The 14,562-nt window shown below is 41.1% G+C and overlaps 1 protein-coding gene across 5 annotated transcripts in view; it reads left to right on the top strand.

Moving 5' to 3' along the window:
- Positions 1-14,562, top strand: part of ABCA8 (ATP binding cassette subfamily A member 8) — a 71,195-nt gene that overhangs the window by 21,650 nt on the left and 34,983 nt on the right. For all 5 annotated transcript variants that reach the window (XR_006211184.1, XM_015536194.2, XM_042966546.1 and 2 more), the window contains 8 exons: positions 2,396-2,564; positions 4,666-4,724; positions 5,709-5,819; positions 6,869-7,044; positions 7,490-7,609; positions 7,855-7,993; positions 8,817-8,907; positions 12,063-12,202. Coding sequence is in view for 4 of the 5 variants with exons in the window: in XM_015536194.2 (XP_015391680.2) it covers positions 2,396-2,564; positions 4,666-4,724; positions 5,709-5,819; positions 6,869-7,044; positions 7,490-7,609; positions 7,855-7,993; positions 8,817-8,907; positions 12,063-12,202 (1,005 nt within the window). In the remaining variant the exon portion in view is untranslated. The remainder of the gene's footprint in view (positions 1-2,395; positions 2,565-4,665; positions 4,725-5,708; positions 5,820-6,868; positions 7,045-7,489; positions 7,610-7,854; positions 7,994-8,816; positions 8,908-12,062; positions 12,203-14,562) is intronic.

Below are 14,562 nucleotides of genomic sequence, written 5' to 3'. Positions count from 1 at the left end.
TATTCACAGAGGCAGCAAAGCACCCACCCCAGTATCTGACGCACACAAGGGACTCATAAATAGTTGGGGTCGAAATGCTAGCTCATTTTCTTCTCCCTCCTTTTATAGTCAGTCACAGGCGGGGTTTGTGTCTGCACCTGTGCATCTGCTGTTCAAAACCGAATGCCAAGGCTTTCTTCACCCCACATAATCCAGCATTCCCACTTGTGGTTACATATCCAAAGGAAAGAAAATCACTCTCTGCACTCCTGCACACATTTCGGCCATTATTCACAGTAACCAAGATATGGAAACAACCTAAGTATCCATCAGCGGGGGAATGGATAAAGAAAATGTGAGATACAGGGAATCTTATTTAGTCTTTAGGAAAGAAGGAAATTCTGCCATTTGCAGCAACGTGGATGAACCTTATGGAGGACATTATGCTCAGTGAAAGAAACCAGACACAGAAAGACAAACGCTGCATGATCTAACTTATACGTGACATCTAAAGAAGTCAAAGGAATGGTGCCAGAGAATGGAATGATGGTTACCGAGGGCGGGGGGAGTAGGAGGAATGGGAGATGATAGTCACGGGGTACAAACTCTCAGGTATAACATGACTAAGTTCTGGACACCTAACATACAGTGTGGTGACTGTAGTTAATAATAATGTATTGTATGCTTGGAATTTGCTAAGATAATAGGTCTCAAGTATTTTCAGGACACACACACACACACAAGCACGCAGAAAAAATGATAACCATGTGACGTGATGATATGTTAATTAGCTCGATGGTGGTAATACCTTACAATGTATGCATATATCAAAACATCACATTGTATATGTATACAATTTTTATTTGTCAATCATACTTCAATAAAGCTGCAAAAATTATGAAAGTTACTAATGAAATCAACACATCGAATAGGTTTTTAAAAAGTCAAGGGGGTTGCCTGGGAGGCTCAGTAAGTGAAGCGTCCAACTCTTAATTTGGGCTCAGGTCATGATCTCGTGGTTTCATGGGTTCGAGCCCTGGGTCGGGCTCTGCACTAACAGTGAGGGGCCTGCTTGGGATTCTCTCTCTCCCTCTCTCTGCCCCTCCCCCGCATGCACTGTCTCTCTCTTTTAAAAAGCCCAGGATTAATCACTTGTACAAAGGGACAAAGGGGAAAGAATGAGGGCAAAGGTGCAGAGAAACATCTTGAGGCAGTGAATTGATCATGTTGTTGCTCTTAGATAATCCCTTAATAATAATAACTGGCTCTGCCCTTTAGAAGAGTCCAGAATAGTAGATGCCAGGATCTACAATTTTGGCTAAAACATTTGTTATATGGTTAGAATTATTTGCATCATCATTCATTAAGCCTGAATGTAAGCCTGAATCCAAATGGTGACTTTGTTCAAAATTCTTTTAAAGATAAGAAATATGAATGAGAGAAAGGAAAACTAACTGGCTAAAATGACAGAATTCTGTAATAGTAAATCTGGTGGGAGAACGAACCCAATACAGCTAAGTGTTTTCGTTGGTTAGATTTCCTAATCAAAGGAAAGAGATATGATTAATTATATATCAGATGGCAGGTGAATAGAGAGTGTTTGTTTGGTCAATATTGAAGGAACGAATGAAGGACAACACATGAAAAGTACACATAATTTGAAAGCCCATCATCATTACACTGGAGGTCACTTGCAGAATATTAGGGAAATACAATTTTTGTATTTCATAATGTCTCCTAACACGTAGGGAAACAGAGGTGATAATTAAATGCAAATACACTGTGGATTAATTTCCAGAAAGAGGTTCGTGAATAGTAAATTTGCTTCAGAGGAAAGTTATTATCTGGGGATGAAATAGAGGATAAACCCAAAGTAGATTTTTGAAAAATTCCACTCTGTTAAATTTCAATAAATTGTTTTGCCCCTTTTCTCACCCTTTCTTACAGTGTGTCCCTTATTTTCGTTAATTCCTATAATCCTGTTCTGTTTTCTCTTGGAATATTTGTATCCAGTAGTGGCTTCCGAATCTCTTCTCCCTTTGTGGGGGGCATGGGGGGCACGATACCCGGACTCTTAACATAACATTCAGGATGCTTAGCATATCTCGCATTTGTATTCTAATATCTGGCTTTCTGGGGATTAAGAAAAGTCCTCACATTTACTTAAATTCCTCCTGGACTTTTTCAAATCCCAGTTTAATTTTCTCTGATGGGAACAATTATCATAATAGAGACATCTTTGTGATTTTCTTCTCCTGACGAAACTACACATGTCAAGGAAAATATGTTCATTACCTGTGTTGATGACACGTTCAGGTTTATGGGCAAAGGGGTCTTATTGCTCTGCTTTATTAGGGTGACTCTTTCCCTTAAACTGATGACTGACCCAATATTTAATTGTCTCCTGGCCATGTAGATAAATATGGACATCAATATCCCCCCTTGTTTTTCCTGAAGTCTTCCTTCTGGTCACGGCAACCAAAAGCTGATTGTGTGGCCCTTGAAGATGAAATACGTTCTGATCCTTCATCTAATGACTCTTTTGAGCCAGTGTCTCCAGAATTCCATGGCAAAGAAGCCATCAGGTAACAAGGATGCAAATGAACAGGGCCAAGACGAAGACACTAACAGCACCTGAAGCAAGCACAGTTCTCTTTTGTGCCCTCTAGACGGCTCCGACCTAACCTCCACGCTACCTTCGTCATTTCCCAGTTCACGTTTAAAGAAAAATTCCTTTAACCCTTTTTATCTTATATCGTTGGCTTTTACATCAAATACTAACTTAGGGGGCGCCTGGGTGGCTCAGTTGGTTAAGCGTCCGACTCTTGATTTCGGCCCAGGTCATGATCTCACGGTCCCTCAGTTCAAGCCTCGCGTTGGGCTCCGTGCTGAGCGTGGAACCTGCTTGGGATTCTCTCGCTCCCTATCTCTCTCTGCACCCCCTATACTCTTGCTAGTGTGCATGCACGCTCTCTCTCTCTCTCTCAAAAAATAAGTAAATAAACTTAAAAAATTAATAAATTCGAATTTAGATTGCACCAACAAAGATAATTCAACGAAAACCCTGCCTGTATTCTCCATCTTTTATCTGTTGTTTCTCCCCTCCGTCCACAGCCTCTCTCATTTCTTTGCCCGGTCTCATTTATTCACACTTTGCCCTACCTCATTTTTTATACTCCTTATGTTTTTCTCTGTTCTTTTTTCTTGTTTAAACTTCTTTCCTCTTCTACGTATGGCCTTTTCAAAGAGAATGGAAGAGTAGGGGAGAGGTAGGGAGAAAGGATCTGGAGATAGACCCAAGGAGAATTGAGGAAGATGTGCCTTAGAGCATCCTACACGTCTTCATTCCCAATGTGTGTTTTGCTTGGTGCTAGCAACTTTTCTTTCCAAATAAGAAAATAGGAAGAAAGTCCTCAGATCCCTGACTGTTCATATCTTACTCGTCCGTCAGTGACCCCCCACCTGTCAGTCCTTCGTGAATGGTCTCAGATGACCTCAGCCTACAGAGCTTCTAGAACCTGTTCCAGTTTTTATTTCAGCCTGTTCCATTTTTATCTTCTATCCTTACGTCTGTCCTGTGGTTGAAGCTGGTTTGAACTTCCAGCAGAGCAGCTGGGAGGGAGCAGAGCACTGGCTTTATTTAATCTGCTTAATTTAGTCTGTTTTCTATTTGTTTAATCTTTATTCAATTTCTTTTTGTATTTCTTTTATCTCTTTGGCATCTCACCCAACTACAAGTGCTGTGGAGTGATAGTAAATGGGGTGAAAACAGAGATGAAGAAGCTAATCAAACAATTCAATATGAATGGAACCCGAGTCACTTGAAGAATCGTAGATGATACAATAAGAAACATAAATTTGATTGAGTTGATGGATTATATATTTACTACCCACTAGAATAAAACAGATAAAGTGCCTAGCGTTCCAGATCTGTAATAGCGCCCAGAATATGTTGATTCTATTCCTTCCTATTATCATAATCAACATAATCTAACCAATATCATTTTATGCTTATTGACCGTTTACCATGAACCAAGCACAATGCATGCAAGATGAACTATGTTACTCAGCCTCCACCACAACCCTAAAACACTCAAAAGTTTGAGGTTGCAAAAGCTGAAACTTACCTGGAACAAGTACGTTGACTAAGGCAACAGCTACTAAATTCTGTATAAGACTGTAAAGCCCATGCCATCACTGTTACAATCTTTGCCTGTCTTCCTTCCTCCACCCTTGTGCCTCTTAACCTACTCCTGGAGACCTTGACCTCAGATAACCAAAGATACCTATAACCTGTGCCAGTATTGCATAATGAACCTTTCAGTATCAGATGCCCATGTTACCTGTCAGTCTAGCTTCATTGGCTTTGCAGTTTGGAGATGATCCCTGTTTTCAGTACTAATGTCAGGCCATACCATGATCTTTGAAATCAGAAGGACTGGTAATGGGATCCAAGCATAGGTAAATGTATAAAACTGCTCAGGTGAGGCTCATGTGCAGCCGGGACTGGGAAGCAGTATTCTAGCCGATTCTCACACAAGCATGACTTTATGAGGGTGAAATCCCATACCTTCCTGTACCCTGAAGATAAGATTCATCCAGTCCCGGCAACCAAACCAAGAATGACAAGCTGAAGAAAATTGTCACACCTTGAAATATCTTTTCTTTTCTTTTTTGTTTTTCCAGAATCAGAAATGTTACCAAAGAATATAAAGGAAAGTCGGGTAAAATAGAGGCTTTGAAGGGTAAGAAAAGAAGAAGGCTTCGTTATAATGTTGATACTGATTTCCTCCTTTTAATTCAGTTTTGTTGGTTGTGGTGGTGGTGGTGGTGGGCAATCACTGGTGGCATTTCAGATTTGAAATGAGTCATTTGAGGGGTGCCCAGGGTGGCTCAGTCGGTTAAGCAACTGACTTCGGCTCAGGTCACGATCTCACGGTTCATGGGTTCAAGCCCTGCGTTGGGCTCTGTGCTGACAGCTCAGAGCCTGGAGCCTGCTTCGGATTCTGTGTCTCCCTCTCTCTGCCCCTCCCTCACTCGCGCTCTGTCTCTCTCTGTCTCAAAAATAAATAAAATGTAAAAAAAAAAAAAAATGTAATGAGTCATTTGAGCCACACGATAAAATTTCCCTTCTAACACATTACTTTGCATAAAAATTAGAAAAAAGATTGGTGATGCGTTAGAATATATGTACTTGAAAGATGTATTGTGTAATACTGAGGTACTCTAAGGAAATCCTGGGGGGTTTTTTTCCTACAAATCCAAACGTTTCTAATGTAATTCCAAAGCTGTTGCAGGGATTATATATTCTTCTGCTGTGCAAACAAAAAAGCAATGTATCTCAGAGGAACATTAGTCACATAGTGATCGACTGAATGATTAACCTGTTGTTTAGTCCATAAATATTCACATCCACCTACTTTATGCCAGGCAATGTCAATAAACCTAGGAGTATGAGACATGTTTCCTGCTGTGAAACCAAGTAATTTCAAAATTTCAGAACAGGGTAGACCTATAAACTTCCAAATGCGTCTTTTATTATTTTTATTTTGAATGTAACAACCCAGAGCATTCATATTTAGAAAACATGGCCATTCAAGGAAATAAAAAGGCAGTCCATTAGTTCCATAATATAGTTTTGTTTGTAATTTTATTTTCCTTCCTGTCACCCTACTTTTTTCCCTTCCTTCCTTTCTCCCATTCTTTTTTCCTTTCTTTTTTCTATCTAGGTCTGGTATTAGACATATATGAAGGCCAGATCACTGCAATACTTGGTCACAGTGGAGCCGGGAAATCAACACTGTTAAACATTCTTAGTGGGCTATCAGTTCCCACCAAAGGTAAGAGGTTTTTCCCAAAGTCAGGTCGACGTATATATATAGATATCAGCTCTTACTATGAAGTCCTTCTGATTGTTAATCACAAACACAAATAACTGTGGACAAATGGAAGTTAGTTCATAGTGTTAGTCTACAGAGGTATGCGATACTGGATTGATACATATATGAAATTTGAGTCTTTCGTGAGAATCAGTTTCTTGATCGTAAGTTACCCTTTGGCATTCGAACTTGTACCTGTTAGCTTTTGCTGCATAACAAGCATCCTCAAAATGAATGGCTTAATATAAAGATGTTTTATCATTTCTCACGATTCGGTGGGTTGACTGGCTCGTGTTTCCGCCTGGACTGAGTTGTCTGGTGCCGGATGTTTTGGCATAGCCTCACTCACGTATGTGGGGCTTCAGTTAAGAATGCTGCTCTTCTCTGTTTACACGGACTTTCATCTTCCAAGAGTCTGGTCAGGATTCTTCAGCCAGGGGTCCATGAGCCCAGAAGCCAAGAGAGGGCAAATACATCCCAGGGTGGAGGCAAATTCACAGCCTCTGCCTGGATCACATTTCCTAAGATCGTTTATTACATCGCCAAGCCTAAATGTGAAGGGTGAAAAAATAGATAACATCTTGATGATAAAGCTGCAGATGGGACTTTCTGTTTTCTTCCAGTATACCACACGACCAAAACAGAAGTTCATAATGCCTACGTTATATAAACCTTGGAGAGAAAATCGTGTATCTAAAATGTAATTGATAAATATATAGTGATTTTTCATCTAGATAGATCTTTCTTTTCTTAAGTTTTTGTTTCATTTCCAGTTAGTTCACATACAGTGTAAAGTGAGTTTCAGGTATACAATATAGTGATTCGACACTTCATACAACACCCAGTACTCCTCACGGCAGCTGCACCCCTGAATCCCCATCACCTGTTTCACCCATTCCCCCCCACCTCCCCTCTGTTAACCATCAGTTTGTTCTCTGTAATTAAGAGTCTGTCTAGAAAGATCTCAATTCAAGCATTCCTCTGATATTAACTCTTAACCTTTATTATAGGTTCAGTCACCATTTATAATAATAAGCTTTCAGAAATGGCTGACCTCGATAATATCAGCAAGCTCACTGGGATTTGTCCGCAATCCAACGTGCACTTTGATTTCCTCACCGTGAAAGAAAATCTCAGGCTGTTTGCTAAAATAAAAGGAATTCGGCCGCATGAACTGGACAAAGAGGTACAGAAACATGTTAGAATTAATGTATGGGTCAAAAAGAGATTGTGAACTCTATTTGTACTGAGTTCTTTATGCTTTCATTAAATCATATTGGCGCAAATCACGTATAAGTGTTCGACGAAATCGAACTTAGATAACATCTAACATTTATGTGTAACTTACAGTGTGCCAAGCAGTATCCTTAACTTCAAAGAGAATAATTGGCCGATTCCTCACAACCACTCTAAGAAATAAGTACTGTTACCATCCCCATTTTATACACGTGGAAACTGAGGTTCAGGATCAAGATTATGCAGCTAGTTAAAGTGGAGTTGTATTCAAATCCAGGCAGCCTGCCTCAGGTTCCATGCTTTGAGCCATTACACCTTACAGCCTTGCGTTTTCAAATTTAACAAGAAAAGAAACAAAATCTTGATTTGTGACATAAAGCTTCTTATTCGGTTAGATACAAAGAGTTTTGCTGGAGTTGGAGATGAAAAACATCCAGAACGTCCTTGCTCAAAACTTAAGTGGCGGACAGAAAAGAAAACTCAGCTTTGCGATTGCCATTTTAGGAGATCCTCAGGTAAGTAAGTCAGACTAAATTTGGAGATGAATTCAAAATTTCAAAAATGAAACTTTGGTAGTGGTCCAAACCTTTTATTTGCAAAGGACATCTGTGCCAAGGGATTGATGATAGAACATGAAATATAAGAACAAAATCTTAACTACCGTATCCTTTTAAATATGTAAGTAATGTCGTTTCTGCGTGTTTTCTGGAAGAACTGTGCTTTACTGGAAACACACTTTATATACATCCCTCCTCGGTAGGTTTTCCTATTGGACGAACCAACTGCGGGACTGGATCCCTTTTCAAGGCACCTTGTGTGGAACCTCCTGAAGGAGTGGAAAGCAGACCGTGTGGTCCTCTTTAGTACCCAGTTCATGGATGAGGCTGACATCCTGGCTGGTAACTGCCGATTTCCTTTAAGTGTCATCATGAGGTCTTTATGAGACTTGGGAAATATGGATTTGTATCCTGAGCAGCTGTATTTTATAATCTGGTCATCGAGTTGTACCTAGCAATCCGAACAGCTGGTAATGATATGAACTGGGCCCGATGAGTCTCACTCCCAACCTTTTCCATGTGTCTCCTAGAATTTTCTATCATTTGATGTTACAAGGGCATAATCTGCCAGGAAACTCAATTATTGTGAAGAGAGAGTCTGTATTCTAATACATTAATCCTTTTACTCAAAGTTAAGGTACACTGACTTGACATATTCGAATAGTGGTTTGGTCCATTAAAATAGGTAGTGCCACAACAGTCTATATTAGAAGACGTATTCACATAACCTCCCGGAGTGGTTAGATGGCAAAACAATAGGCTAAAGTCTACAAGTAAGATTAAAGTGTGCCTGTTTCAATGAGTTTTTATGAAGCACTGTATTTGAAAATGCAGGGGTGCCTGGGTGGCTCAGTCCGTTAAGCATCCGACTCTTGATTTCAGCGCAGGTCATGATCTCACGGTTCATGAGGTCAAACCCTGTCAGGTCAAAGCCTGTCAGGCTCTGCTCTAACAGCGTGGAACCTGCTTGGGATTCTCTCCCTCTCTTGCTTCACTCCCATGCTCTCTAAACCAACAAACCAACAAACAAATAAACAAATAAACTTCAAACACACACAATAAAGAAAATGTGGAAGCTCCTAAATTAGAGTAGAATCACGGTTACCTCTTGGGAAAGAGGGGACGACTTCTTACGAAACTTTCTTCTCTGCTTCTTCCTTTTCAGATCGGAAAGTGTTTCTCTCCAGCGGGAAGCTGAAGTGTGCAGGCTCTTCTCTGTTCCTCAAGAAGAAATGGGGCATTGGATATCACTTAAGGTAGAGCCACATGAGGAGGCTGGGAAACTGAGAAAGGCACATGATGTAAGCACGATGTTTGATGGAATGAATACATTACAGCACAGGTGAAACTCTTGATTTGTCCCACACCGATATTTGCATGTGCATATGTGGAGATATTCACACACATATATGGAATTGGTCTGTATATAGGAGAGAGGTTGACGGGTAGATTTTAGAGACTGAAAATACAAGGTAACAAAAAAGCCGAGATAAATGTGATAGAAAATCCATCCACAGCACGCTGTTAAGGAAGGTTTGGATTAAGGGAACTTTCACGGCTGACACGTGGTATTATCCACCCTTCTCCCCCCTCACCCACGTGTTAACATCGTTTCTTGAGTAGGCTCCTTGCTTCTACTTGATCTCTCAGTGGTGCTGTTCATGTGCTTGCTCTTCTCTCCGTCCTCTTCATTTTATTTTTATCATTATTTTCAATCAACTGGGATTGATGGAGTCATTCAGAGAGAAGATGCATACCATCGTTTTATTTAAATCTTGAGTCTTTTGAGATAGAAACTATTGCTATTTTTATTCTATAGATAAACGTAGAGTGCCCCTAGGTTCATAAGTGAGAGAGCCAGGAATTGAATCTGGATATTTTTAACTTTGAAGGCTAATATCCAGATCTGTATTTTAAATTAATGTTTATTTATTCATGAATTGGTCAGTTTGTCAAAAGTATAGCTCTAACTTATGGCATCTGTAACTTAAATATATATATAAATACATATATATTTACATATATATATATATATATATGACACAAGAAACAAAAAAAATTAATGGCTTCATTTTATCTATCATAATCCAAATTTTGTTGTCATATGAAACTGGTGTGGCCCACCCTATTGTGACTTCCATATTACTCGCCTTTAGTTAAAAATTAAATATGTAGGGCGCCTGGGTGGCTCAGTTGGTTGAGTGTCTGACTCTTCATTTTGGCTCAGACTGATCTCACGGTCGTGGGATCGAGCCCCATGTCCGGCACGGCACTGAGGGTGGATGGAGCCTGCTTAAGATTTTCTCTCTGCCTCCCTCTGCCCCTCCCCCGCTCCTGTTCTCTCCCTGTCTCTCAAGAAAAAAAGAAAAAAATACACATTGTTCATTGCACACGCCTGTCGTGACCTACATTTCCCCTTGTCCGAGCTTATTTCCAGAGGCTGGCAGTTTTCTTGGGTCGATTCCCTCCTGTTTTCGTCCTATGGAGTTATTTGAATGCTGTCTCGTGTAGCTTTTGCTAATCTTCCAGCTCCGTGTATCGTCCCGGTGTTTCATTTCCCCAGGCACATTGTTTGAGTTGCTTCTTGGAAATGAATTAAGCTCTCTGCAACTCGGTTTCCTCGCTGACAAAGTGGGCATAACAATTCCCAGTTGCAAGTAAAGGTTAGAGAAGAGCGAATGACGTCGCGCCTGGTACAGAGCATCGAAAGAGAACGTGTTCTCTAAGTAAAAAACGATGGTCAGGATCCCTGCATACCCAGGTATTTAGGTATCGCCCGTGGCCTGCTTCCACGTTGCAGCAGCAATGTTGAAGATTTGCAGTAGAGACCCACTGGCCGCAAAGCCTAAAACATTTACCACGTATTCCGTTTTCAGAAACGAGCCTACTGCCCTCCATTTCTGAGCTATAGGCTCCCCGAGGAGGGTACATTTTCTGCTCCCTCAGTCCTCTCTGGTGCCCAGCACAAGTTGTTGTAAGTAACCAAGAAGTATCTATTAAATTGTTTTTATTTCAGGGGGCAGCAGCACCATGGAGAACAGTTACGATTTGGGGGGTGTTATTTAGTTTGTTTTTTTTGTTTTTTTTTTTTTTTTTTGCTTCATTCTCTCAGTGAGTTTCACTGCCGCTAAAAATGAAAGGGATTCTCATTTGTTCTTAATACGCACCAGTAAGCGTAGTTTCGATGTAAGCATTTGATCAAATAAAATAGCCATTTTTTTAAAAAGAAAGTTTATTTGTTTATGTTGAGATAGAGAGAACACAGGCAGGTGAGGGGCAGAGAGGAGAAACAGAAGCCCAAGCAGGCTCCGTGCCGTCAGCGCAGAACTTGGTGCGGGGCTCAAACCCACAAACCGTGAGACCGTGACCTGAGCCGAAATCGAGAGTTGGATGCTCGACCGACTGAGCCACCAAGGTGCCCCTAAAGAAGCCTTGTTTAAAGGACTTACTAAGTACAAACATCACTATTACCCAGTTCTTCGGACAGCCTTAAACGTCAGGAATCGTTATTCCATTTTGCTAATGAGCAGACTGTCCAGATAGGGCAAGCAGCACACTTCAAACGGCAAAACCGAGTTTAGAAGCCAAGTCACTACTGGTATTTGTCTATTGTATACTTTAAAGCCTGGATTCATACGTTTTTGTTTGTTTTTCTACGTTACAGAAATACCCATGGTATTTTTTAATGGATAGACTGTTCTTCTCTATGATTCTGTGTTCTTGGTCAAAGTTCTGGGGTTAGCACTGCAAAGAGAGCAAAAATCAGTGATCTCAACGACTCACATCCACATTCATCCACAATTCATTTCTGTCTGTACCCCATTTCCTTCAGAGCATTTACTCCTATTGCATTTACTACTAATCATTTATTTTTCTGTCTGTTTACTTGTTTTCTCCCTGTCTCCCCACCAGACAGTAAACTCCGTAAGAACAGGGCAGCACTTTTATTCACCGCTGTACCCTCAGCATTTAGGGAAGTTTTTGTCACATACTAAGAACTTAATAAATCTGTATGGAAGAGCCAGCTGAATAACGGAAACTGTTTTGTCCCTGCCTATCAAAATCCCCTTCTGTTTTCCCAATACAGTAATCCTATTCAGCCAAATTAAACTCCCTTTGAAAAATCTTCACCATTTTCCACTTTGTGTAGTCCTGCTGTGTCCCTGCTGTCTCTACTGTGCCACTGTTCTCCTTTTAAGGACTTGAGTCAATATTAACTTGCTCTGGGCATCATCTCTAAATAACCTGACCAGTGGTTCTGATTAGCTCCCTCTGCCTTCTCCTATTACATTTATACGATCTGAGATTTTTTCCCCTTTATTTCAAACATGAAATAGAAGTCATTGTCTTCATGCTATTGAAGACTGTGTCAAATAACATATATCTTTCTTTTTTATTTTTCAAACACCAGTTTGCAGTTGAATGAAATGTGCGTTCAGGAAAAAATAACATCGCTGGTTAAACAGCACATCCCCGATGCCAAATTATCAGCAGAAAGTGAAGGAAAACTTGTCTACACATTGCCCTTGGAAAGAACAAGTAAATTTCCAGGTAAGCACACTGTGAAATGAAATGTGTAAATAAAATTTATAATCATAATGATAATTCTTACAGCATGTATTGAGAGCTTACAATGTGTTCAGGCATTTGAAACATGATGCAAATAAGACAGTGGTTGGATGTTTTTATCAATTGTAGGAAATATTATATTTCAGTAGCTGCACTGTAATGTCTGGGCATTTTAGGGAACTCTTTAAGTCATTCATTCCCTCTGTGGTGCATAGCAGAATCTTCTAGTGTTCGTAACTGAATGAACACAAGTGGTTGAAAACGTCTGGCTTAGCCATCACGTTAAACAGCCCCGTGATTGGTCCTTTTCGTTCTCGACAGGATTTTTGTGATATCTTTGGGGTTTTTATGCCAATACATAAAAGTTTACTTTAGGACCACCATTTTGAATTCTTTGTCGGGTAAATCATAAAGCTTCATTTACGAAGGTCTGTTTCTGGAAGTTTCTCTTGTTTCTTTGTTGGGAGCATCTCCCACTGATGTCTCCTCTTCCTTCACACCCTGTGTTGATGTCTGCACATTACGTAAAGCGGGCACCTCTCCCAGGCTTCACAGGCTGGCTTTCTGCAGGAAAGGGGACACCGGCGATCAGCCTGGTCAGAGATTCGGAGGGCTGCCATCAACTCTTTTGAAGCAGGCAGCCGTGGTTTTTGTCTGTGCTGAGCCAGAGAGTGAGTAATGGCACCACGTAAACTATAATAATCAGGTTTGTGTGATATTGGCACAGTGATAGACACGTAGACAGAACGGAATAGAGAATCCAGAAACAGACCCACAGAGATACGCCAGGCCAATTTTCGACAGAAGTGGGAAAGCAATTCAATGGAGGAAAGTTAACCTTTTCAACAAATGGAGCAAGTGGACCCACAGGCATAAACGTGAACCTTTATCTAAATCTTCTACCTTAGGAGCGCCCGGGTGGCTCAGTCGGTTAAGCGGCCGACCTCGGCTCAGGTCACGATCTCGCGGTCCGTGAGTTCGAGCCCCGCGTGGGGCTCTGTGCTGACGGCTCAGAGCCTGGAGCCTGTTTCAGATTCTGTGTCTCCCTCTCTCTCTGACCCTCCCCCGTTCATGCTGTGTCTCTCTCTGTCTGAAAAATAAATAAACGTTAAAAAAAAAATTAAAAAAAAAAATGGAGAAGGGATTAATAGTTGCCATAGGGTTGGGAAAAGAAGGAATCAGGAGAGATGGTTGCAGCTGTAAATGGGTAGCATGATCTTTGTGGGGATGGGAATATTCTGTATCTTTTTCTTAAATGTCTATTTATTTATTTTGAGAGGGAGAGATATCGAGCACGAGCAGGGGAGGGGCAGAGAGAGAGAGAATCCCAAGCAGGCTCTGCACCGTCCGTGCAGACAGGGCCTGACGTGCGGCTCAAACCCGCGAACCGTGAGATCGTGACCTGAGCCAAAACCGAGAGTCGGACACTTAACCAACGGAGCCCCCCAGGCACCCTGGAAATGTGCTGTATCTTGATTGTATTTTCACTAGGGTGGTTGTGATCATTGTACTGTGGCTTTTTAAGATATTACCGTCGGGGGAAACGGAGTGAAGGGTACAGATCTCTCTGTATTATTTTTTTTTTTACAACTGCTTGGGAATCTAAAATGAGCTCAACATAACAAGTTGAATTAAAAGAGAAAGAAAAAGTGCACTTATTATGTATGTCATTCAGAAAACCTGCTCCCTGGTAGAGAGGCCCTCTAGGAGGGCCACACTGGATGGTGGAAGAAATTAACTGGGCCATACGTGTGGTTAACAGACACATAGATTAACCCCACAAAGTCAGTCACATATACATTTTATGGCGACAGCACAGGCGTTCCTTAGAGCCATGGGGCGAGATGTTAATCAAATCCTGATTAATGTGTTTTCACAGTCGTTACAATTTGGAGGAGGTTTGTCCAATTTTAGGAAAGTGAAGAATGACACAAACCACTCATTAGCAGTTTGAATCTCACCTCTTTCCTGCCTTTCCATACATAGGACTCTGATCAAGACAGAAAGCTTTTTTTTTTTTTTAATTTTTTTTAACATTTATTTATTTTTGAGACAGAGAGAGACAGAGCATGAACCGGGGAGGGTCAGAGAGAGGGAGACACAGAATCCGAAACAGGCTCCAGGCTCCGAGCTGTCAGCACAGAGCCCGACGCAGGGCTCGAACCCACGGACCGTGAGATCGTGACCTGAGCCGAAGTCGGCCGCTTAACCGACTGAGCCACCCAGGTGCCCCAAGACAGAAAGCTTTTAACTTCTCCTTTTGCCCAGGGAGAAACTATAGGTGGAAGGCTCAGGACTTCTATAATCCTGCTAGGATTTAAAATTAGGTTTCAATTCAGGCT

Source organism: Panthera tigris, chromosome E1 (genome assembly GCF_018350195.1).
Source record: "Panthera tigris isolate Pti1 chromosome E1, P.tigris_Pti1_mat1.1, whole genome shotgun sequence".
NCBI classification, from domain to species: domain Eukaryota; kingdom Metazoa; phylum Chordata; class Mammalia; order Carnivora; family Felidae; genus Panthera; species Panthera tigris.
The sequence above is the reverse complement of the archived record's forward strand: the minus strand, read 5'-3'. Positions and strand labels throughout refer to the sequence as shown.